The following is a 27,077-nucleotide window of genomic DNA, read 5'->3' as shown; positions in this document are numbered from 1 at the left end:
ACACACACACACACACACACACACACACATTATATATATATATATATATTTTTTTTTAAATATATATATATATATATATATATATATATATATATATATATATATATATATATATATATAATTTTTTTTATGAAAACCTCAACAGTTTAGAATGACGTGTTTTATTCTGGTGTTTTAGTGGAACCAGATGTCATGCTATGCTGATCTGGTTTATTATACTTATAAATATTACCAGCAATAAACAACACTTACCAAGAACTAGACTGAGTCCCATGATGTTATTGTACTGTAGTTTCTTTTCATTATAAGGTACATTAACTCTCTGTGAGATATATCAATGTCAATTTATACTAGCTCTTAGAATATACTGATAGGGCATTTAATGCTAGTGTTAATGACAGCTTTATTTTAGCACTCGTCATAGCATCAGCCAAATATTTCACAAATTAATAATTTTGGAATATATTAGGTTACAATATTCATTGAATTGATAAGAATCAGAAAACAATACACATTTTACCAAAAAAAAAAAAAAAAGCAAATAAAAAGACAATTCATTATGTCAAAGAGTTCAAGGTGCATTTGAAACCAGCAAAGATGTCATTGCATCCTATTCCAGCCTACCTTACCAAACCTTGGCTCACATGGATATTACAGAGCATGTAAGTACATTGACTAATCACTGATTTTGACAGCTGGCTTTCAAAGAAATTCAAACTCATTTTGAAAAATGAACACAAAGAAACAAAATCACAGACATAACATTCCCACTAAAGATCTGTTTGAAACTACAGTTCAGCTGAATTCCACCTGGTGTTCAGGCTGTTGGTTCAGGCTACATTCTGATTCCAAATGAAATCAAATATAAAACTACTGCAGCATATATTATTTAGTCACTGTTAGCTTTTAAATATTAGCTTTTTTGTATTAGTCATGTAAAACATAGTAATCACGGCTCTTTTAATCTACACGGGTTTGGAAGACGTTTCAAATGTGCACACACTAAACATCTGTTGGTTTACCCTTTAATCGTGGAGATGAAGATTACATTGCTATTCATATAAAGGCATTAACAGTGTTTGTATACACAGCCCCTTCTTTATCCAAGCCTACATTACCGGATACGCTCGATGGATCTGCATTTAACCTTATCCAGTAAACCAAAGGGCAGATAGCGGTGAACAGTGAGAGGATGTCACTATGACTCCTTATAAATCTGATTTTGAATATGGCTGCTGCATTTCGCTTAGCAAGCAGTTCTTCTTAGCACACCACTCAGCTCTGGCATGCTGAAGCATGCTCGCAGAAATCGAATGCCCACACTTATCATAGGGTCCACTGAGGTGAAAAATTTGATTTCTCTGTCTTTTTCAGAAGGGAGCAGAAATTTTTTAAAATTCTTCTACTGCAGTGAGGATTTCGAGTCAGCTCAGCTTTTGTCCTGCAGTGAGGTTTTGAAAGTGGATCATGGTGGCAGCCAGAGTAGTTCTTTGCATCAACGTCAGTAACACAATTTGTTTTGCACTAACGGCTGTGAGCTGTATGGATGGACAGCCTCAGAATATCAGCAGTAGCTGCAGTAACGCTAACTTACTGCCCCTCTGTACACTGTGCTTTCAAGTGGAAATCAAATGAAAGCTTTCCCTTCTCTTCTGAATTATAAATGACGTATCTCCTCCCCAGCTGCATTCTACTGGACCTTTTTCGTCAGACTGCCCTAGACCAAAGTTATCCAAAAAAAGTCTAATGTTTGTTTCATTTCACAATTCATCACAGTGAACTTTTAACACTTTTATATAGAAGCTTCTGTTTGGAACTATGGTTTGCCATTCATGTCTGAAGTTAAGGACAAAATATTCATTTTAAATTACATGTGGTGCAAACGCTTCTGAACAAATGTGCAAATCTGTGGCACTCAGCTCATTATTAACATTATTCCTCCCAGACGCTAAAAGTCTTTAATGTAAACACAGTGATGTCATCATATTGAGCCATCCAGAAAAGAAAAAAAAAAAACTTTTGCAGCTAGAGGGAAACGTGGGGTCATCATCGCAGCAAGGGCGGAGTGTGATTGCGAGGTCACTGCGTTATGGAGGGGATGCTCCTGCAGCGTCTCATGACGAGGCGAACCTCTACATCTGGGAGGCTGTCCTGACTGGTCTGGCCACAGCCCTCGTCTGCTACAGCCATGTGCAGGTCAAATCGCAGAGACACTGATTTCTTCCTCAGCTTCGGGTTGCCTTTGAAAAATGAACCCTCCCACTGTTTGATGACCTTATCGATCTTCTCCGTTCTGTTGCGCACACACGCACGCACACACACACACACACACACAATTGTACACAACAGCAGATGTGGTATTTGACCATGTAGTGCTATCAATTCTGATAAGTATAGTGTCAAGTTGGTGTAGTTTTTTTTTAAGTGTGATAAATAATGTAATTTTGTTTTACAGTGGGATGAGTGCAGTCATGGGTAATGCAGTATTTTACAGTGGGAGAGTGTGGTGATGGGTAGTGAGTGTGGTATAGTGGGAGAGTGTGGTGATGGGTAGTGAGTGTGGTGATGGGTAGCGAGTGTGGTGATGGGTAGCGAGTGTGGTGATGGGTAGCGAGTGTTTTATAGTGGGAGAGTGTGGTGATGGGTAGAGAGTGTGGTGATGGGTAGTGAGTGTGGTATAGTGGGAGAGTGTGGTGATGGGTAGAGAGTGTGGTGATGGGTAGTGAGTGTGGTATAGTGGGAGAGTGTGGTGATGGGTAGTGAGTGTGGTGATGGGTAGAGAGTGCAGTATATTGGGAGAGTGTGGTGATGGGTAGAGAGTGCGGTGATGGGTAGAGAGTGTTTTATAGTGGGAGAGTGTAGTGATGGGTAGATAGTGTGGTGATGGGTAGTGAGTGTGGTATAGTGGGAGAGTGTGGTGATGGGTAGTGAGTGCGGTGATGGGTAGAGAGTGTTTTATAGTGGGAGAGTGTGGTGATGGGTAGAGAGTGCGGTGATGGGTAGAGAGTGTTTTATAGTGGGAGAGTGTGGTGATGGGTAGAGAGTGTGGTGATGGGTAGTGAGTGTTTTATAGTGGGAGAGTGTGGTGATGGGTAGTGAGTGTGGTATAGTGGGAGAGTGTGGTGATGGGTAGAGAGTGTGGTGATGGGTAGTGAGTGTTTTATAGTGGGAGAGTGTGGTGATGGGTAGTGAGTGTGGTGATGGGTAGAGAGTGTTTTATAGTGGTAGAGTGTGCCGTCACTCACTCCACTCGCCCGTGCCCTTCTGCACTCTCTCGCACCACATTGCCCTCCAGAATCTCCTGAGTCTTTACTGTGCAAATTTTCCCACCTTTATTCTGTATGGGCTCTGGAAGTAAAACATAAATACCCACAGATATAAGGACTTCATGTTAGGCATCGAGTGTGTGTGTGTGTGTGTGTGTGAGAGAGAGAGAGATCACTTAATTTGTGCAAATGTGTACATTTGTATACATATAAGATACATATGTATGAGATGATTCTCAGTGAGTTTATATATTGTATATATATATATTATATATAAGAGCAACGCACAATCTTATGTATTTATTCATTGTGACATTAAAAGTGCTATACTGAAATATGTGTCTATATGTGTTTGTTTTGTGAAGACCTGTGAGAATGACGAGGCTGCCTTCCTGGGTCTGTGTCTGGCCATGACTGGCTGATTTCCCAGGGAAGGCGGCCTGGGAGACACATTCCTCGGACCCGTTACACAAACCATTCTGCAGAAGCAATGGGGTGGACCCTCGCCAAGGTCTCAGTTTCTGTGTCTGACCACCCACACCCAGAAATCTAGAAAGAGAGAGAAGGAGAGAGAAATTGGCCAGGGATCATACCTCAGTCTAAGCGGTGTGTGAACTCAACCCCTGCCCTGCTAGACTGTAGACCATTACCACAGCAGTTCTTCTGTATGCCGATAGCAACAAAAGCAGAAAATGTGCACGAGCCAACACTTTTTACACCCTTCAGATTTTACAGCATTTCTCGTACGGAACCCCCTTGGTCCTACAGCCATAATGCATAGTCCATAAAGGCTAACAGCACAATGAAATCTCGTTGGTTAATGATGTGCACTTACTAGACTTATTGCACCAGTGTTGTGGTTTTCGCAAAACGTTTTACACTCATGAAAAGACACCAAAAGAACACACATGCCTTTATATCTTTCTATAACCACATGCCTTGTGTGTTACAAAAGATCTGAAGCTAGATTGAGTACAATAGAGCGTGTGTCTGTGTGTGTGCGTGCATAAACATAATGTGTTTTTTTGTTTTGTTTTTTTATCTTCAGGAGCAAGTTATGTACCTTAACGATCCCTAAGAGTTTTTTTTTTTAATCATTAAGAGATCCCTACTGGCTTTTGGGCATTAATAGCAACTTCCCTTTTCGTTCCTTTTCTAAGCACTGCCATCATACGGCCTCACCTGCCCTCCTCATGTTCCAGCAGTCTCCTGTAGGTGGCGATCTCTCTCTCCAGCTTCATCTTTGTGTTGAGCAGCTGGCTGTGTTGTTGCCTCTGCACAGCGAGCCCATCACGCATGCCCTCCAGCTCCACCTCCAAGTCGTGCACGGAGTGGGAGAGGTCGCGCAGCTGCAGGGAGTAGTGGTGTTGTGTGTGGAGCAGGGAGCTCTGGAGACCGCGCTCCTGTGCAGGGAAAACGGGCTTTAACGTGTGTGTGTGTGGGGGGGGGGGGGGGGGGTGCATTTGTTTAGACGTAGTGTGTTTGTGCATGTGTCTGGACTGTTTTCTGTATTTTGTCATGTGTATTTTGTGTCTTGGGTGTGTGTGCGCGCATGTGTGTGCTCTCCTGAATCCATGCAGGTCCAGATACACACAGCTGCAGAAAGCCAGCAACTTTCATTATTACCACCTATTCATTCTGTTTTTTAGGTTTTCAAAGCAAACATTTTCAAACAGCCAGTGACTCATAGTATGAGCATTTGAAGTGGCCTACAGTCTGGCTTTCCCAAAAGCATCTTACGCAAGAAATGCGAGACCAGTGACCCTTGATCTGCAATCTTACAATTATCCCTGCACAGCTTGGGTTTGTTTCCAGCATGTATGGGCTTATTGTCAACCAGGAATAAGGAAACACAGAGTAACAGTGTTTGCACCATCGGTGCATCTGCATCTGCAAAACGCATCGCTATTTATAGTACCACGCAGGGCGATCCACACCCCAAATGACAACCGTTGTGACCTGAAGATGTCCTTTTCCTTTCTCTGAAAGGGGAAAGTGCTTTTATAACCAAACATTTTGCCTCTCTGGAACATTGATAGTTATCTCAAGCTGCTTCAAAAACGCATGTGCCAGATCACTGCCAGGTGAACCTCTCTGACATGTCTGAAGTTTATTGACATTGACACTGAGTGCTATTGAGCTTGTTATTTCTGACCTATGCGGGTACCTTTGAAATTCAGATTTAATTAATTCAAACTTACTTTCTCATGGTGCGCTTGCATTATGTTTTCCACACCCTTTGTCTGTGCGTGTGTTCACTGTTTTGAATGTGGGTGTTGGTACATGTCTGTGTTTATTTACTGAACGTACATGTTCGTGTATGTGTGAGAACAGGACAATGGGAGTGCGTGGGTGTGCATGCGTGTGTGTGTGTGTTTGTGTGTGTATCTACTGTTTTCAATGTGTGTGTGTGTGTGTGTGTGTGTGTGTGTGTGTGTGTGTGTGTGTGTGTATACATACCAGGGCATGTAAAGATTCCATCTCCACCTGTAAACTATGCCAGCGTTTTCGGACTTCTGTAAGCTCCGCCCTCGCCTCCTGCAAGGTTTTGTTACCTTGTCTCACCTGAACACACACACACACACACATACATACAGAGACAGAGAGAGGCACAATCTACACACGTATAGTCCAAAGACAACTTACCACACACTTCAACTGAAGCAAACATAACTACTCTCAAGCTGAACCAAAATAGCTTATCTTTAAACCTACCCCTAACCTTAACCTATACGTACTCTTACTTTTAACCAGTCATACCCTATACCACTGTAACCATGTCGAGCAATCCCTTATCAAATTTGCAGAGTATCAAATTGCACATTGTCTTTATATCAGATGCTTCTTTGATACACACACACACACACACACACATTTAAGCAGAACTGGGACTTATTTTAAGACCTCTGTATGCAAGCAACTTGAAGATCAAGATGGACCATATTTTATGGTCCGAGGTCCAGCGTGTCGACTAAAAGCATGTGTGTACAAAGTCTACTGTAAGCCGTAAGAAACATAGCCGCAGTATCTTGCGTGCAGCTAAGAGCCAAGGGTGTTGTCTGCGCTTTCACTGTTATTGGTACTATAGCATTACGCCAGTGGCTATGCTGCTGACAGCTGCTAGATCTCAGGGAGGGACAGAAGGCCTGCTGCCAGGAAATAAATCAGCCTAAGAAAGAGTGTGTGTGTGCACGCGTGTGAGAGAGAGAAAAGGACAACCATTATAACATCAGCACAATGCAATCATGGGATGGGCCAAGCATTCTAATTATGTTCCTAAACGGCCTTCTCTCTCCACAAGCACACACACACACACACACACACACACACACACACACACACACACACACACACACACCTGCATAGCACTGCAGTGCCATGGCTAGTGTCCGCCCTGCCTGGAGCAGTGATTGGAGGACAGACAGGGAGATAGAGAGAAGAGAAAATCATCTGTCCGCATACCTGTGGCGGTGCGTCTCCATTGGGGCTGCCCTTGTCCTTCCTGGTGTGGGTCTGCGACGCAGGCCTGGAGCCTGGGGCTGGATTTGGGTGCGCAGCTGAGCCAGGGGTGCCGGGAGCTGGGCCGGAGTACTCGCGCTGCGTGCTGATGCGCGGGAGCTCCATGCCTCTGCCATCCTCCCATGCAGCGGCCTGCGCAAGCACGGCGTCGCTTTCGACTGCTGCCTGCTGCTGCAGCAGAAACAGCTCCCTCTGCCTCAGAGAGAGAGAGAGAGAGAGAGAGAGAGAGAGAGAGAGAGAGAGGGAGAGAGAGAGACAGAGAGAGGGAGGGAGGTGGGGGGAGACACAGAGGGAGAGGTGGGGGGACAGAGGTGGGGGGAGAGAAAGTAGAAGAGGGGAGACAAGGAGAATTTAAAACTGGTTTTAGGACAAACAGCATGAAGCAGTGGCAAGGGAAGTTAGAGTGAACCAGTGAGAGGTCCAGAAAGCCCCGTAATGCCAGAGGGATGATGCCACGAGGAAGTCCCACATACTGCAGCTCAGGGTAGAAGGGTTTGGCGCGTGGGCGGCTGTGTGCATGTGTGTGTGAGAGAGGGTGGAGCTTGATAACTATTCAGCAAGAGTGCAGACATGATGCTTAGGGTGTCCGACTGAGACACAGAGTGGAGAAGTCATAACTTGCTGAATACCACATAACACCTTCAGCACCTGGAAAACAATGGTTTCTTTAGTAATAGAAATCATCTAAATGAAGCCATTGTCTTCCAGGCATTGCCCTGCTTTCAAGGTCAGGAAGCAGGCACAGATCGGCTTTTTTTTTTAGGATAGTGGCATGTACTGAATGTCACTCATGCAAAAAAAAAAGATTTAAAAAGCATTAAGTGCCAGGTAAACACTGAAAGAATGAGGTTACCCCAGGTTTCTTATACATAGGCAGCTGTTGATGATTTTATGATTTTACTTGACAGACAAGTAGGAGCAAGGAAGACCAGTACACACACACACACACACAAGCATGTGTACACACACACACGCACGCACAGTCTCTACCTCCTGTTCTTCCTGCATGGTCTGTAGCTCTTGTTCAGAGGAGGTTAGCTGTTTCTTTAGAAGACTGTTGGCCAGCTCGATGTCTGCCTTCCTCTGCCTCAACCCTAACACCTGCTGCTCTATACGCTTCTGTAGCTTCTCCTCTACCTCACACCTGCAAACCAAAACACACACACACATACACATTGAGAAACACACACACACATGCACACGCACTCATAGAAGTGAACTTTTTATTTTGCATGAATCGTTTGCTTTGTTCTTGTTTTCCAGTCATGTCCATCCAGACAGCACATGCCTCTGGTTCTTCACTGCAGTCCATCAGTGTGGTGCAGTTTGTTCAAAGGCACCAACCTGCTCTGCATCTGAGCGATGCTGGATTTCATGTTATCAGAGGTCAGAACCAATTTAGCATTTTCCATTAGGGTCCGATTAATCTGAGAATGCAAAGGCATAAAGAGAGATTACATATGTGCACGCACACACACACACACACACACACAATAAACATTTATGTAAATTTATATCCTGCAGGTAACCACAATAACCTTAACTTTTGTCCCTGCTAATACATACCTGTTTTTAAAGCCTCTTACTAGATTAAGGGTAAAATTACTAAATTGGATTAAGCGTGTTAAATTTCCAAGGTAACACTGTAAACTACTGAAAATGCTTGTACAATTCCAAAATTTTGTTATATTAAACATCTAACAGATTCAGAAAAGAACCCAAGATAAGACTGATATGACTCGTGCGATATGACACCAACCCACTGGCCAAAGCACCTCCACTGATATTACCAAAGGCTGCACTTCTCTAGATCAACACTCTTTTTCTTCTTCTGACATATTCGGGTCTCGTGACCTGTCTCAGATTTTCCAACCGTGAAAAAACTCACGTGAACCAGTAATCGTAAATTACTTTGATCTGCATAAATCAGGCGTACTACATTAAAGGCTGCATTTTGATATGATACAAGTAAGGGCACAGCTAGTGTGTAGGAACATACGCTGACATTTAGTTTGATGTTCTACCGTGGCCTGTAGACAGTGTAGACTACCCCTGGATGTAGCATACTTTAACAAATGGCAGAGTCTTAACTTTTGTTTTCACACTATATTAACAAGGAGTGGTTCGTGAAAAAAAAAAAAGTATTTCCAATTAAAGATGTTAACTTTCCATGCTAGAACTCGCTCTGGAATTTTCCATTGGGTCAAATCAATGGAGAATGTGGTTTTGTGTTATTCTTTATTCAAACAAACCTAAACAACTGAAAAAAATACTTTGCTTGATGTTTCTGAAGCTTTGGACATGTTCACAGTCTTGAATATGTTTAGTTAAACAGAAAGAAGGTTTGTTTGGTGAGGGGATAGGCTTGTCTTGTCTTCACTCAACAAAGCAGTGACATTTGAACAAAAGTTCTCTGGGATTGGGTTCATCCAAGGATGAACGATATATCGTTTGGTACTGTTTTTTTGGTTTCTCAATATGCACAATACTGATACTATTGAAGCAATGCCAATGAGCCTGTTAACAAGACATTTTTAACAGTGTGCTATAAGCATTCCCATGAGGTTTTCTGGAGTGCTTTTATGGATAGTGGCATTCTCCCAATTTCATAATCATAAATAATTTTGGTGAATGTAAGGCAGGCCAGTCTATTATCAGTTCACATCACATGCTTACCAATGACTTAAATGACATATTGCAAGATATATAGCAATATAATTACAATATGGTATTTTTGTCCATAGCGTCTGTCTGTGCAAGTGGTGTGACTTCATATGGCAGTGTATAAATTTGCGTTTGTGTGTGTACAAGTGCGTGTGCATGCGTGCGTATACAGTGGGCGTGTATCTGGTGCTTCTCATTGGCTGTATGTGTGTTTATATTGCATCTCCTCACCTCAGTCTCCACTCTAACTACTGCTCATCTTGTCTAGTTTAGGTAATGAGGATCTTATGTAGAATTGCCTGAGGAAAGGAACAGGTCTCAGGCATACGTTTTCACATAGGACCCTTATTATCTACACAATGCTGCCAGACATGTACATGTATTTTGGTTTTGTGGTTAGGTCAGCTTAGTGTATTGAGAACCTTTTCTTTTGCTTTCATAGTAATGTAGCTAATGTGAAACCTGAGCTCTAGCATTATACTAACATTATAGGATTAGCCTTGTTTTGTTATTGTGGTTGCCGTAGCAGCATTCTGGGACTTATTCCTAGGTCTTTCCCTTTTTTCTTTTCACAGGAAGCATGCTATGTATTCTTCACGCTGCACTGTTTACTCAGCACCTTCCTTCCTGCCAGTTCATCGAATTATATACAATATCTCAGTTTCATTTGGTTTTCACACTTTTGTTGTCTTGAAATTGTTATTGTCACGTTTGTATACATTCGTGTGTGTGTGTGTGTGTGTGTGCACGCGTGCACATGTGTATGAAGTCAAGTCTTATAGATCTGACCTGAGCTCGGAGCTCCTCCACATTCCTCTCCCGGGAACTCCATTGCCGGCCTGTCAGCACGTTCCCATGGCCCCGCTCAGTGATCTGCTCCTGAAGCCTGCCGTTGGCCTGCTGCAGCTGCGCCACATGCTCCAGGAACGCCCTCAGCCTCCCGTTCAGGCCCCTCAGGGCATGCCGCGGGTCCTCCAGTCCCTCCATGGGGCACCACTGCACAGCGATGAATCCCAGACACGGAGCTGTCAGAGTCTGGCCAGTGCTTACCACCGCCCTGCCTGCCCACACCCAGGTCCGGTTCAAAGATATGTTTACCTAGCAAATGTTTAGCTAGAATGTCAACACAGTCTGCTGTTAGCAGGAGCTGGATCAGAAGCGGACCACTGTCCCACTTGTTCAGAGGGTCTCACTGCTGCGGCTGGGAGCTAGGTGCAAGTGTGGAGAGGAGGAGTAGAGAGAGAGGGGACCCACGCATGGGAGCACTTTTGCTGGCTGGGAATATAGGGACTGAATGGCACTGCATTGTAAGAGCAGGTGACTACACAGTTGACATCACGCGTTATACTCGGGACATTGTGCTTGCTGATCCGGGATTACTGTTCTATGCACACAAGGAAGTGCGTGCACACACACACACACACACACACACACACACACACACACACACACACACACACACACAGAGAGAAAAGAGACCGAGCATGCTGGAAGACACACATATGCACACGCAAGAGAGGATGAGTGTGCTAGAGAGCACAAGAGCACTCAAACACACACAAATACACACACATACATACTCATATACTGGTATGTAGTTGCAGAAACTGCTCGAAAGCTTGAAACTGTGATGAAACAAAAAATTCCAGTGGTTTTGTGGTTTTGTGGTTCTATCGCTACATCTATATGAAAGAGTTCTTGAATGCCCTGTGTGTTTGTGAATTCTTAATTAGCTTGTTTGTTCTGTAATCAGAATGTTAATTAGGCTTTCGCACTGTGTTTGCATGGATACCTGTATTCTGTAACACAATAGCTGTTGTGATTAAACAAGTCATACACCATGACATACAGTTAATCATGGCTGTGAATTGCTGCTCCTCTGAGTAATGAAAGGCAGTGCAATAGCATGCAGCCCTCTAGGACCATGTGCTTCACAGCCAGAGAGCCATTAAAAACCAACACTAATGTAGAGACAATGGCAAGTTACAAGGAAAGGCAAAGAAATTACTGGTTGCTGTAACTGTTTTTTAACTTCAATTTCTGAAAATTTCCCATTTTATTTATTCCTGCTCTCATATTTCTCTCATCAAGTTTATGTTATGTTCTCATACCGGTCAATGTGTAACATTAAATTGTATAAACAAAATATAACAAGCAAGTGCTTGGAAGTGAACAGACGTTGCAAAGCTGAGACTCGAGTAACTGATTGTTTTGCCGAACCAACAGCGAAAGCTGTTAAGAGCTCTAATCGTGGTGAGAAATAAGTTTCTGTTGGCACAGCAACGTGCGACGTTAAGTCATTCAACGTCGTAAGTGTGTAAGTGAAAGCTTACCTCTGCAACACTCACACACACGCACACACACACACACACACGTAACATGATGCAGGAAATTACTGTCAAAAAAACAACAAAAAAAAACCACCCCAAAAAAAAACAAAGGCCTTGCCAGACTGAAACTCATACTCACGCACGCCCTCACCCTCCATCTGTCTTTCTCCTGATTTGGTGGTGTGTACTCAGATTAAAGCGAGCCTACGCCTGGTCTGGCGAGCCACGCTGTCAGTTCAGCCTGAGACAGACGCTCTTACCTCTGAACTCATGCGGGAAGACGGTGAGGAATGCCGCTTATCCTGTTTGCTGCGTCGTCGTCCGCGACAAAATGACACTGTGGCCCTAGACAGCCGTTTTGCGAATGAGGGCTCAAGTAATTTGAGCAGTTAATAATCCCCCGACGTGTGTCTGCTTGTATGCGCTCTCTGACGGCGGCCAGCCCTGTTAATAACCCCTTGAAATAATTGAAAAAATCGCCGCAAAAAAATACCAAAAACAACTAGGCTATATAGTATGATAACCTGCAATCATTGTTGGGATAAATTTGTTTCGAAAGGTCCAGTGAAAAGGGGTATAGAGTAGACCTATGAAACAAAAGAAGCGTCAAGATTCTGATTAATTGAATTGCTCCTCTAATCCCGCAGTCTCATTTGTTTGTCGAACCTGAGCGCCTTCGGGGATACGCTATGGTGCTGTGCTGGGACAAAGTCAGCACTTGCAAAGGCCAAAGACAGAGTGAAAAGGGCTTTCATCACCGTTATTGCAAGTCCCCTTTGGCCAATAAATACTTTATAGGCAATACTGCATAAAGGTGAAACTCGGACGTGCTAGCCTGTTGTAGTGTTGTTAGCGATCTTGGTCTTTTGCCACAGTGACCCTAAGGGTTTATGTGGGTGACTGAGATTTGTGGACATCTCCAAACAAAATGTACAAGTAAAAATGTACAGTAAGACAGGCACAAATCGCTGATAGTGATTTGGGGAACATTTCAACATTTGTGATTATGAATATATGGAAAAAGCTAGAATAAAACAAATGATAAATCATTAAAAAAAAGCACATCTATCCCAGAGTGCCTTAAGGATCATAACTTGAATTGCTACATATTAGTCACCCTTTTTTAAGACATTAGGTAACATTCTTAAATGTCCTTTGCTAAAAGACGTGTGTTGACAATAAATCATCTTAAATGACAGATATGAACGTGGGTGCCTAACAGACAGCCGTAACGATTTTGGCCCACATTTGTTGCTTCAAGTTTCTATAGTTTATTGCCACATCAGTCAGAGCTTGATGGAGAAGGATTTATTTCAGTAACACTCACACACAAACAAAATCTCACACATTGTCTCAGAAAAAAAACAAACTAAAATGCATTAAAAACACATTAACAATAAACATTCAAATACATTAATATTCAAAAGCATTGTTACGATTGTTGGATAGAGTGTAACACTCTGATAGCCCAAGGTTATGCACTGTTACAGAGCTGACATATGCAATACAAGGATCTCTTTAACTTTTTAATAGGAGGAATTAGATTTAAAATGTACTGTGCTGAGTGTGAACTGTCTGTGCAATAAGTTTTAATTCCTTCTTTCCCATTCTGACAAATACAGAAACGATGGGAGTTCACAACCAGTGACTTTAGTAGCAGTGCACATCACCTTCTCTAACTGTTCTCTCATATGCTGTTGTATTTTGCCTGCGAAAGTCAATTTTTCCACACCAAAACTTTGTACTAAGAGGCAAGACCAATTTTAAGCAACAGCTGCCATCAGAAACTGCACATTACCAAACTTCTCAGAATGTGAAAAGAGTACATACCTAAGATTTTGAGTTCGTAAGATCTGCACAATCGGCTTCTGCTAAATCTGCGTGGATCCTGACAACTACCTTTATTTCTAGTGCGTGTGATGTTGTTCTTGCTTGTGTTACTGTTACTGTTGTTGTGTGGTGATGGTTGTTTTCATAAGACTCATTTAGTTTTTGTTAACCTGTCAATTTAGCTGTTGTTGTCTGGAGGTACCAAAGTCCAAACAGATCTCAGGTGATCCTATCACCAGGCTACAGTTGGAATTATAGGAACTACTATTTTGGAACACCATTAATAACTTAAGAGGAGAACAGTACGCAGTCTGACAGGCTCTTAATCTGCCTTCCTTCCTTCTTCAGAGTCCTTGGTCCACTGAGGGAACATGGCATAACTGGGAACTGAACCCAAATTGTTGCTAAAATGATAGCCTTATAATATTCACTTCCAAATGGTGAGTGCTTCTCCTCCTAATAGGATCTCCTTTCAACATTCATGAGCAAAGGAATTTAAGATTAAAGTGTTGCCCAAGATCAGGTTCTGTAATGAAACACATGGAAATCATCTTCATTTCTTCTTGTCTTCCCAGTCTGGTAATAAATATTCAGAAATGTATGAGAGTAAGGAGTCAGTTAAGAGGTGAATGTCAGCCTCTTGGCTGTCTAAATGTAACCTCTTAATATGAGATCAATAAATTATGCAAATTGTCACTGAGTTGCACCATCATCTTTCCCAGCTACTGTGTGTAATGATTACGTGTAGTGGGCGGATATCTGATGTGTGAGTACAACGTTTGTTCATGAGTCGAGTCACATGTTCGGTCGAATTCACAAGCGATCGAGTATTCCGCCCAGACACACCCGAACCGAGCAATCACGTCAGGCACGCTGCAGGGCGTCACCCGTCCGCAAATACCAAACATATTTCACATTAACGCGCGCTTCGCTCCGCCCTTACATGCGCTGTGGTGATCTGCGTAAACGCGTCGTTAGAGGTGGTCTGCCTGCGAGATAACGGTTGGCTCGTGTGTCGGATGGAGAGGGGATAAACAAAAACGGGGAAAGTACAACCGGTGCTCATTGTTAACAGAATGAAGACCGGTCTATAACCGGTCTGAATATTTGACCTGTAAATGTCACCGTCGGGGAGACAGAAGGCAATGGGCTCGCTATGTTGTCACCAGGCCTCTCGGCTCGCGCAACCAGAGGAACTGCACCTGCAGCGCCCGGCTCGGAAATCTGCAGCCGCCTCCTTCTCACGACATTATAACAGCGTGTGTCATCGTGACATACCAGTGGCGCCTGATATTAGTCGGACACAAAAGCTAAGCGGCATGCCCCATACCGAGCTAGTCATCGATCGGTCTGCGCAGGACGGCGTGAAGTCGCACTCAGTTGTGTAACTGCTCGCACGGAGCACCGCGGTGACTCGTGCCGCACCGCTCCTGGTATAATGGGTTTTATTAGATCTAGCCACTGACTCTCAGGAGTTCTGATGACAGTTTGAGTCGCAAGCAAGTTTTTGTTTTATTATAGAAAAAACCTACAAGTGAGATAGAAAAAAAGAAGTCCATAATTTTGAAGGGACGCTGAGAAGCCCCCATTGATAAAGTATAGGTCTTTTAAAAAATAATAAATAAATAATTTCTTTAATCAAACAACAGAAAATCAGAACAGGTAGAGTACAACCTACAACCAGGGGATGCAACAACAAAAAGATGTAAATCCTTCAATATATTTGTATATGTCTTTTTATTTTGAAAGCTTTTTTATTATCAGAACAACTTTTCAGGTATTGTTTGGCTTCATTCATAAAAAAAATTCAAAGAGTGCTTTTGGTTTGAGTATTTGCATTTATGAATATGGAATCTGGTTAGACATAAGATTATACATTATGCATTATATTATGGTTATATAGTATTTGTCTGGCTTGGTAGGGGAGAGCATTATGAAATCAAGTAACAAATACTATCCAAATGCTGTAGGAGTGGGAACAGTTTCAAAACAAGTGAAACAGGTGTTAATAAAGAAGAAATAACATCTATATCATCTGTACATGCAAAAAAACCTTTTGAGGGGTAAAATGTATGTACATTTTTAAAGGACACTACTTTCACTTTATTGACATTTTGTTTTGAGTCCAAATTCCAGATCTTCTTCCAGTTCAGGCCACCCACAAGGTTATTCCACTGAGAAACAACATACAGATTCAAAACCTTCTGAAACAGTGTATGTATTTCACAATTATTAATCTGTACTTGAGGACAGTGACATATTTGTTTGATATCAGTGACAGTGTGATCCAATGGCAATAAAGTCAGATGAAGCTCTCTTATGTTCCTTAATAATATTTAACACCTGTTTGAATTGCACAAATGACAATAGCAAATTCTCTAGGGGGGACCAGTATAATGTCTGTAAAAACTCAGAGTATGTCATTAAATGACAATCAGGATTAAACAATTGACTGTCTAAGAGCTAAGAGTATTACATGGGCAAAACAGTTATCATAGTACAAAGATTTCCTTTAAAACACGTGTTTTATATATATATATATATATATATATATATATATATATATATATATATATATATATGGTGGAAATTATGCTTGTAGATCAAAGCCCATGAAAGTATTTATGAAAGCATGACAATTTCTGTCAATGTTATCGTAGCAAAATAAAACAAAGTTAAGGCCCCTTAGTCTTAAAAAAAAAAAAAAAAAAAAAGATACTGGGAATTAAATTCTATTTACAGGTTGGATTTCTGAGGAAATGCATAATCCACTTAATTTTGAAGGAGATATTGAGGGCTGAAAAGGCAAGAAAATTTAGACCGCCATTATCAACAGAATTCATCAGATTTCCTAATGGCATCTGATATCAGCATTTTTCATAATAAGAGCACCAAGGTACATGACAAATCCTTTCACCAATGTATTATCAATGGACTGAGAGTCACGCGCTTTTAATGCAAGCAGTTCACATTTTTCAATCTATAAGGTGATACCAGTAGCATTAGAAAATTATGTCTGAATTAGGTCAATGGCTATAGGAACCTGTGAAGAGTCTTTCAGTCTTTTCAATAATGTGAGCTAAGGTGAGCTGGCTAATAAGTATTGAAATACCTTTCACAGGGCTAAATTTAATAAATTTATTGAAAAGCTGAATGCAAAGTAAGAACAGATAGAGATCAGAATAACCAATGAGATCTAAAACCAGCTTGATATTGTTAGATATATGCATATGTCTCATGAAGCTGGGTTGTGTCTCATCAGTAATATCATCCAATACATTTGAATCCTTTTTGCAAAAATCAAAGCAAACACTATAATCATTATTCAGCAGGCAGATTGGGTGCCAATTATTAATAAAGAATTAATAAAGATTTTTTTAGGCTTCGGACTTAGTGTTAGTAACTCTTGAGTCATCGTAGGTGAAAGCATTATCTTTTGGATGCAATTTGAAAAGAATTCTAGAAGAAATGGATCAAGGTATTCAGCAAATGTCCTATAGAACTGAGGTAATAAAAACAGTGTTTACAGGAAAAAGGTTTAAACAGAAATATTGAATTAGAACAGAACAGAAATTTAATTATAAATATTAATAATAAAATATAAAGGATTATAGAGATTCTGTATCCTTATAAAATTATCTATGTACAGAGCAGAGGCCTCTTCAGGCTTCTGCAAAGGATTCTGGGTAGGCTTCAGCGGACCTCTGTGTAAGACACATAATCTCTCCTCCAGGTATAGGACGGTACAGAAAAACAACCTTATGTAAGATGAAGTCATATTTTTAAACAGAGAAGTCTTCTCTTGGACTGTAATGGCACCAACATCCAACTGGTATAAGTATTGAATATCAGTTTGCATATGGGTATAATGTAGAAGTTAATCAAAATTTAACTCTTTTGTACCCCTTAGACATTCTCCAGAGGGTGCTTCAAATGCATGTTATCTTTGACTGGCAGTAACGGACGGGACCAGCTATTCTCTTGAACAAACTGCAAAGGCTGCATCTTTATTTTCTATGTTTAACTTATTTAACTTTAAAACTAGCCAACTGGGGACTTAGGAACAACAGAACTCTGAAGTCAAGCCATCCACTCCAGAGGACCTGTTTGGTTTAAGGTATTGGATTGAACATGTAAATTTGTCCAGTTTAATTGGTCCATCAAAATCTTCTTTTTGCATTCCACTAAGCACATTTGTTTTGGGGACAGACTGTATAAATTGACAAATAGCGTCCTCACTACACTTTATATAGCTTGCTATAAAAATTGGAACAATAGCTAGCTATTTCCCTTTGATAATCTGTAACATTGCCATCAATATTTAATCTCTGAATAGTGTTACTTTTGGCATGAGACTTTTCTAATTTAAAAAAAGCTTACAAATGTTCCTTCAGCCTTGGCCTTATACAAGTCATCCAGTTTAGTTTGAAGCTTTAAATCTCTCACTCTCTGTGAGAATTAATGTGTTTTTGTGTGCAAGTGTGGAAATTTGTGAAATAATACACTCTTCATAATATCTTCTCATGAGCCAAGAAAACCCTATACACCCTTAAAAACTTTGTTGCTTTATGTTTTAGAAATTTCCAGTTACTGCCAATACACCCATCTTGCACCCAAAATGGTGTATCAGATCTCTGACTTTTTACTACTTTACCACTTCACATCACAAAATTATGCTATTTAGCTTCAAGTATGAACCCTCTTTAGTGACATTAGCAGAGCCTAGCATAAGATAAACCTCGCATCCCCCTCTGAATCTAGCACATCTCTAGTAAATGTATTCATTAGCATAGAAGCACCAGCTGCTTTCACTGAGCCATCTGCAAACCAAATGTTACTGCCTCACTGTGACTTCCAGTGACCAGCATCATCTAACATTGAGTTTGATTCTTGGAGGAAAAAAATCTGATTTTTGTTGTTTTGCAAATAGAAATAACTTTATGGTTAACTTGATGTCTTAATCCCCTTGCATTAAGAGAAACAAATGTTTAAAGACAGAAAAACAGGGCAATCACAGCGAATCATTCTCACCCCTTAAAAAAGGAAAAAATAAGCCTGCCACACTTCAAAATAAAGTCACACTTCCTGCTTAGAGCATGACTCATTACCTTCCAGTCAGCAACTTAAGGGTCAGGAGTTCTTTAGCTACCGGAAGCCAGATATACTCATCATTTAACTGTGGTAACCCTGAAATGTGCATACACCCACTATGCCATTTCTGGCCAAACTTAGTTTCCATCTATTATCACATGTGCACCAACAAAATTCCTTCCTGGCAGCAGCTACAACAGCCCACAGTTTCTCACGCAGTGCTTTGTCAGAGGTAGTCAAATCTTTGGTAAAACCTTTTTTATCAAGGTATGCAGAGTTCTTGGCATGCTTCCAGAAAAGGTCGCGCACTGCTTTTCTTGTAAAGTGGATATTGATTGCTCTAGGCTTCTTCTGTGCTGAGCTGTAACAACCCAATCTGTGAACAACATTATTGTCATCCCTCATCCTTCTACTAGCACCGCAGAACTTTGGCTTTGGTATCTCCATGTAGATTGTCAGGGAGGCCGAAAAGCCTAAGGTTCCATCTGCGTGGTTATCTTTAAGCATCTCCTTCAGTTCCATGACTTCCTGCTCACTATCTTGACAAGTAGTTTTGAACACCCTCATATCTGTTTTAAGCCTTTCTTCCTCTGTAAAGGCAAAGTCGATGGATATTTTTAATGCATCAATACTCACTGCATTGTGGTTAATCATTAACTCCAGGCTGTCGGCCCTTTCGTTAATTTTTGCAGATAATGTTATTTTGTAGTTTAGTGAGCGACATGATCTGCTTTGTGTATGCCAAAAGATGATAATTGCATTAGTGGTTTCATGCATAGAGGCCGAAAAATGTTACACAATGAGAAAAAAAGGTCTTAAATTACCGTCGTAGCCAAAGGTTTTGAGACTAGCACAAATTTTGGTTTTCACAAAGTTTGCTGCTTCAGTTTTATGGTGGCAATTTGCATTAACTCTAGATTGTCAAGAGTGATCAGATAAATTGCAGTTAATTGCAAAGTCATTCCTTGCCTTGAAAATTAATCACAAAATGTACTGCATTCCTGCTACTGCATTTCAGCCCTTCCACAAAATGACCTGCTAGCATAATTTCAGTGATCTTCTCGTTAGCTCAGGAGAAAGTGTTAATGAGGACAAGGAAGCTGATATCACTCTGTCATGCTGATTAGAAGAGCAGCAGGGTGGTGGTGCTTGAAGTTTTCTTCTTTTAACCATGGTTACTGCCAAGGAAACACATGCAGTCATCATTACATTTCATTAGAAGGGCGTCACAGGTAAGGACATTGCTGCTTGTAAGATACCACCTAAATCGTCCATTTATCGAATCATCAAGAACTTAAAGAAGAGAGGATCAATTGCAGTGAAGAAGGCTTCAGGATGCCCAAGAAAGTCAAGCAAACACCAGGCACGTCTCCTACATAGGTTGCAGCTATGGGATGGGGTCACCATCAGTGTAGAGATTGCTCAGGAATGGCAGAAGGAAGGTGTGAGTGCATCTGCACATACAATGAGGCGAAGGCTTTTGGAGGATGGCTCGGTGTCAAGAAGGGCAGCAAAGAAGCCACTTCTCTCCAAGAAAAACATCAAGGACAGACTGAAATTCTGCAGGAGGTATACGGATTGGTTATTTTCTCTGATGAAGCCCCCTTTAGACTGTTTGGGACATCTGGACAAGTGATTGTCAGGAGAAGAAAAGGTGAGTGCTACCATGAGTCCTGTGTCATGCCAACAGTGAGGCATCCTGAGACCATTCATGTGTGGGTTGCTTCTCATCCAAGAGAGTGGGTTTGCTCAAAAGTTTGCCTACGATCACTGCCATGAATGTGAATGGTATCAAACCATCCTCCAAGAACAACTTCTCCCAACAATGTATAAAATCAAGCACCTAGGCATGCAGACATGCTTCTACAAACATTTGTGAAAGAATGGGTCGCTCTCAGGAGCTCACTGAATTCTAGCATGGTACCGTGATAGGATGCCACCTGTGCAACAAGTCTGGTCACAAAATTTTCTTGCTACTATGTGGGTCAGCAGATGCTGAGGCACATAGTGTGCAGAGGTCACCAACTTACTGCAAAGTCACTCGTTCCGAACTTCATGTGGCCTTCATCTTAGCTCAAGATCAGTACGTCGAGAGCCTCTTGGAATTGGTTTCCATTGCCGAGCAGCTGGATCCAAGCTTTACATCACCAAGTGCAATGCAAAACGTTGGATGCTGCCACTGGACTCTAGAACAGTGGAGACATGTTTTCTGCAGTGATGAATCACGCTTCTCTGTCTGGCAATCCGATAGATGAGCCTGCGTTTGGTGGTTGCCAGGAGAAACGGTACTTGTCTGACGGCATTGTGCCACATGTAAAGTTTGGTGTAGGGGGGATTATGTTGTGGGGTTGTTTTTCAGGAGTTGGGCTCTGCCCCTTAGTTCCAGTCAATGGAACTGTTCATTCTTCAGCATACCAAGAGATTTTGGACAATTTCATGCTCCCAACTTTGTAGGAACAGTTTGGGGATGGCCCCTTCCTGTTCCAACATGACTGCGCACCAGTGCACAAAGCAAGGTCCATAAAGTCATGGATGAGCAAGTTTAATGTGGAAGAACTTGACTGGACTGCACAGAGTCCTGACCTCCACCAGACAGAACATCTTTGGGATGAATTAGAGCAAAGACTGCGAGCCAGACCTTCTTGTCCAACATCAGTGTCTGACCTCACAAATGCACTTCTGGAAGAATGGTCAATAATTCCCATAAACACATAAACTCCTAAACCTTGTGGAAAACCTTCCCAGAACTATTATAGCTGCAAAGGGAGGGCCAACATACTAAACCCTACAGATTAAGATTGGGATGTCACTCAAGTTCATTTGCATGCGAAGGCAGATGAGTGAATACTTTTGGCAATATAGTGTGTGTCTGTGTGTGTATATATATATATATATATATATATATATATATATATATATATATATATATATATGTGCGCGCACCATCTGGTTAGGAAAATTAATAGTAGCATGTTAGCTAGCTAATACAGTTGAGGGGGATCGGTAGCATGTTAGCTAATGTAGTAGAGGGGGGACCAGCTCAACTGGCTACATAGTAGCATGCTAGCTAAAACCATAGTCTGTATACACTAAAATAGACTAAAATAGTCACGACTTGCGCTGATACTCCCTGAGTGAACTGGTACGGTATTGATTGTAGGACAGTCTCCTAAACGTGAACGCTTAAACATAAAATAACAGCATTAAATAATGCTATGTCCTTGTAAGAAGTTGTTGCTTACATGCACAACACTGAACAGAGGTCTGGGTCATAAATGGTCCTTCCGAAATGATGACATCAGAGGAGATGCTTCCAGAAATGATGAAGATTAGATTGTATATACAAGAAGTTATTAAGGTTAGACTGTATATACAAGCGGACTGGACGACAGCGGGAGAAAAGTGAAACCACTATTTGTCCGATGCCCTCTGCCGGCTTGCTGCAGTGAAACTTTCAACTTTTGACAACAATTAGCAGCGATATTAAGCTTCACTTGACATCTTTTTTTTACCTTTAACTGTTAATGTTGACGTTTTGATTTGACATTTTCGAAGTAAAGCAGTGTCTTGGGGTCAAATTATTTGCAGTTTGCTAAGGTTGCCAGCTAGCTAATTGCTAGCAGATAGCTGCTAGCGTTAACTTCCATAATGTTAGCAAACTAGCTTCCTTGCTATCTAGTTTGTCGAAATGTCTCGAAGCACTTGACAGCAAAGCTTACTTTTGTGTTGCTTATTAAAATATTGTTTGCCGTGTCAAATTCAATTAAATAACGTGAACGAGATCCTGTAATTAGCTAAAATAGATATAACCGGCGATTATTAAATATCTCATCTTGAAGGACTGAATATTGATGCTCCATGTAAGGTCATTTATCTAACTTACAAAAATTAAATGTCATATATTTTGCTAGCTAAGTTCGTAAGATATTTTTGTGATGAAGAAATTAAGAGTTTAATACCAGAATACTGTTGATGGAAATGAAGGCACGTGTTTGCTGATTATGGATTATTGTGGATCACTAGCTAATGTGTAAGAACATATTCTTTTGTTGTGTTTACTCCCTGCATTAAGAGAGAGGGGGCATGCACTAATAAATGTGGGCAGATAACGGTCCCGCCTACGGACTCTACTGCGCAAGCGTTGTCTCCAATTTTAATCTACTGTGCAAGCGCACCCAAGATGACAGCTCACATGTCAGCCCAGGTGACTTCTAAAATTCGCAATGGGAGTCATAGATGACGTACCGTTCCCGGTATGTGCAATATATGGCTGCGTCTCAATTACAGGACAGTTGCTAGCTAGTTATACGAATCAGCGATCCTCTGTACATGGTACCACATGATACAATCTATCTAGGTCTCATACCTATTTTGGTGATTTTAAACTTTCTGTGCTCCCTATTAAATAATAAAAAGCCAAACTTAACCATCCTTGCTGTGTGGCAAGTTAAATCTAGTTAATAAATCTAACATTGCACAATTAGCTAGCTAATTAAACGTACATGAACCAACTTGCTGCTGCACTGATGTGCTTGACTAATGAGACAGCTATGCTACACTAACAATGTATTGATGACTGATGACAGCATTGATGATTGCATATTTAATGACAGTTACTTGGATCACAACATCCCTTTACAGCAAACGCTGGAAGCTTATGAATGAACTGATGCCTCTTGCCTGGCTCTGCCCCATTGCTACAATAGGATCTGCATGTGTAACCTGAAGGCCTGTGGGAAATCTCACATTCTTTTTAAATGGGAGAGTCCTTATTATGCATGTGGCCAGAAATGAAACCTTCGAACGGTAAATGAGATGCACCTACAGGTTCCATCTACTCCCGGGACGCCCCCTCTTCCTGTCAACATGCCCATCTTTTCACATACCCACCGTCCTTTCGATGCGCCCAGTGCTCTGACCTGCAGTGACTCACGGCTCCCAGTGGCAGCAATTGTATTTTGGTTTTAAAAATTGTGAGAACACGTGGGTGAATACTGTTGCGTTATGAAGAAGTTAAGGAGGTGTTTGTCATTGTGAAGTAAGGCTTTGTTGCTGCACATGCAAACCTCATTAGAAACACCATTACATTTCAGGGTATTACAGTTGTACCACTAAAGAAAGAGGCCAGCAGTATGCTCATGTCATAAAATTCATGGACAGACATCGGGATGAAAAAAAAAAAAAGAATTAAAAGCTTTAGTTTATTTTATTTTATTATGTGGATCACTAAAATGAACAATAGGGAACATTGTATGTTTATAACCACTAGCACTACAAATGTCATATTACACTTAATATGGATCTGGACAGACATTGTGTAATTGGGCTACAAAATTGGCCATCAAGTCAATGTTTCCCAATTGTAGTGGATGAATAATATCTGATTCAGCTCATCAAATTTATCAAAGCACTGTAGAAAAGGATCAACTGGAGCAAATTGACTCATTCTTGCAAAGGAGGACAAATGTGAACTATCTTGTCTTAAGACTACAGCAGCTGAATATTAATTCAAAGTTTCTGTGTTACTGCAGAAATCTTAGGTCACTGCATACAAATAAATATCTAAATCTCTTACTGTTGGTGTAATGAACATATTGGTGAAGATAAGTCAGGTCAGTGGAAATGAATCATTGATTTTGATGATTTAATGTTTGTCCACAGCCATCAGGATCGTTCATATCCATATCCATCCCATGCCCTGAGAGTGTGGAAACACAGTTTTGGCAACAGCCTGCGACCCCTTCCTTGCCAGGCCTGACATGATCTGTATCAGGCCTCTTAATCCTGAACTAAGACTTTAATTTATTATCTGGCAGTGATGTGACTGAGAACAAATGAGCTAAATCTTGTTCCCTGTGGTCTCCGGAAATCTTATATACCCCATACAATGACACATTACCACTGTGTGGATCACAATGTGCGGATCACATTACCACTAATCACTGGGGATATAAAAGTATGAATTACCAATTTTAAAGGCTAAGAGAAACCATTAGATGCACTGTGATCTTGTTTGACACCAACTGCCTCAGGCCTAAGCAAAGCTGACATATTCAAAAAATAATTACACCAGGGAGAGGCACCAGCAGCTTTCAAGAGATCTAGAACAGTGACATAGTTTGGGTGTAAGGCCTGTCACAGCGGTTAGGAGGGCAGGGTGGCGTAGGTGCTCAGCACCTTGCTCTGTGGCAACCCCAAACAAACAAAGCTGAAAAGGGGATGAACAGATAATAGAAATAACTGTTCATCCTGTTTTGGGACTTAGCAAGAATGAGCAGTCACAGTAAATAAGTCAATACTAGGCAAGCTCTACTTACCAGTTCTGCCCATGGACCTCAGCTGTGTCCAGGCTTAGTGATTACAGAGGGTTTGTCTAAGTGCTGGATAAATATTAGACCATGGAATCCAGGGTTAAGATTTCTTAGGTTTGAGTTAAAGGTGAAGGTTGAGAATGAGCTTTTAGAAGCATTGCATTATAAGAAGTAATGAGTCATCTGTCACTGAGTGTGCTTGTCAGGTGTTTGGACCATTTTGCAGAAAGATATTTTGAAGTGATTGTTAGTGGATTGTGACATTCTGCGTGAAAATATAGGAATATGAAACATGGAAAACAATTTTTTTTTTTTTTTTAATAATAATTGACCTGGTGTGATTCTGACTTTTTGCATCCACACATAACTGTGGCCCAGCTAATCACTTGGCTATGTGTGAGAAAGGGTTTTTTAATTTGTTTTTAAGTGAGATTGAAACATCCCAGAGTAGATCTTCAGGGCTGATTAGTTTAGTTGTCATGGGTCTTTGAGTGTTTGGCATGGGTTTATTCATTTAGTCCAATAGATCAATGCCTTGATGTTTTGTTTTGCATTCTCTTTACAAAACCAGAATGATCCTGCCTGAAGCTTTGTTTGTACTTAAATATGTGTGTGACGTCCTTATGCTATTATTATAAAAATAAGGCATGTGTAATTGAAAATCAATTAAAATGAATTATGTTCAGTGTGTGGTACTCAACTGTTAAGTGCAGATCTTCACACCTTACTAGGACAATGCAGTAACTCCCTAGACCAAATAAACCAACTAAGCAAGCAGTACCCGCTGCACTTGTTTGAGTTAATTATTACTGACATTTCAAATGCTAAAGAAAAGGACTGAATTTCTTCTTTCACATTCAGCTCACGATAGTCACAGCCATCCTCCACAGTCCAGGGGTGAAATGCATCACTGAAACTAGTAAATTCAAGCATTTCCTGGAGCTTTTCAAAATACTGCCAGCACCTCTGTGTCTTTCACCTATTCAGTGATTTATAGTGTGTTTGTGTACCACCGTCACCATCAAGGCTTGATGATGGCACAAGACACAGTTAAGGTCTGCTCCCCCACAGTAGAGCAGAGATTGGCTGTTCCCACTATAGGCTGAAGGTATACAGGGTTTACTGAATAGGAAGTGAATTTCATTTATTCTCCAGTGTGAGTGAATTTGTGTCTGTGTGTATGTGTGCATGTGTTTCCCGGGAGGATCTATGGCATCACATTGTTTAAAAAATTGTGCATTTTGAAGATCAAAAACATCATATAACAAAGATTTCTGATGAATTAAGGACCTCGAGTGCATATAATAAAATATGTATCAGGGAAGGACCAGATTATTCCTTTTTCAGCCTTAACTAGCACAGAAAGCCACAAGTCTCAGCAAAAACACAGCAGATATACAGGTATATCATTTTGATGCTCTAATATCGTTCCTCCTCTTCACTCGCATAAAAACAGCACTGAACATTTGGAATTAGTTCATTTCTTTAATATGTATGCATTTTATATATATATATATATATATATATATATATATATATATATATATATATATATATATATATATAGATAGATAGATAGATAGATAGATAGATAGATAGATAGATAGATAGATAGACAGATAGACAGATATATATATATATATATATATATATATATATATATATATATATATATATATATATATATATAAATATAGTATTTAAGTTAATTAAATAATAGAAAATGTTTACTAAAGGAGTCATTGTGTGTGATAAAAATGACATGGGAATGACCTGCTTAACTGCTGTTTTCTCTGCACTAAAATGTCAGTGTTATATTTGTGATGGTCACTGACACCACTTGTCATGTTGATTGTCATGTAGTAAGGATATTTTTTTCATGCAATAAATTGACAGAGGTTTAGAGCGAGAACAAAGTCAGATGACACCTCCTAAACCTCTAAATCTGATCCATGCTGCCATTACAGAATAGAAAGTCGTGTTGGTGGCCCTTCTTCCTAGGATGTTCAGAGTGTTATCATTTGGCGTGCAGCTTTTCAAAAAATATTTAAAAGTGCAAGTAGTTA

General features: G+C 40.8%; 1 protein-coding gene across 3 annotated transcripts; it reads right to left on the bottom strand.

The window, feature by feature from the left end:
• Positions 1-386: 386 nt before the first annotated feature.
• On the bottom strand, positions 387-12,441 carry krt222 (keratin 222). Of its 3 annotated transcripts, none has more exons than XM_081706453.1 (10): positions 12,040-12,441; positions 10,239-10,445; positions 8,130-8,212; positions 7,776-7,929; positions 6,729-6,977; positions 5,727-5,831; positions 4,449-4,669; positions 3,634-3,815; positions 3,246-3,348; positions 387-2,293 (listed from the first exon to the last, which is right to left on the bottom strand). In XM_081706453.1, exons 1-10 carry the CDS (start codon positions 12,049-12,051, stop codon positions 2,080-2,082), a joined length of 1,530 nt encoding a protein of 509 aa, XP_081562579.1. In that variant the 5' UTR covers positions 12,052-12,441; the 3' UTR covers positions 387-2,079. The 3 variants fall into 3 exon arrangements, with proteins under 3 accessions (XP_081562579.1, XP_026883497.2, XP_081562580.1); XM_027027696.3 differs by lacking the exon at positions 12,040-12,441 and adding an exon at positions 10,548-12,018; XM_081706454.1 differs by lacking the exons at positions 8,130-8,212; positions 12,040-12,441 and having other exon boundaries at positions 10,239-10,400.
• Positions 12,442-27,077: the final 14,636 nt, after the last annotated feature.

Source organism: Electrophorus electricus, chromosome 23 (assembly GCF_041902795.1).
Source record: "Electrophorus electricus isolate QZ-2024a chromosome 23, ASM4190279v1, whole genome shotgun sequence".
In the NCBI taxonomy this organism is placed as follows: Eukaryota; Metazoa; Chordata; class Actinopteri; order Gymnotiformes; family Gymnotidae; genus Electrophorus; species Electrophorus electricus.
Note: the sequence above shows the minus strand (reverse complement) of the source record. Positions and strands in the feature narration are given on the sequence as shown.

Excerpts from the sequence above, each read along its gene's own strand:
- krt222 (XM_081706453.1), bottom strand. Across the intron at positions 8,213-10,238 it reads TGGAGGAGCTCCGAGCTCAG|ATTAATCGGACCCTAATGGA; the intron begins GTCAGATCTATA and ends TTGCATTCTCAG. Across the intron at positions 6,978-7,775 it reads CCATGCAGGAAGAACAGGAG|AGGGAGCTGTTTCTGCTGCA; the intron begins GTAGAGACTGTG and ends TCTCTGAGGCAG.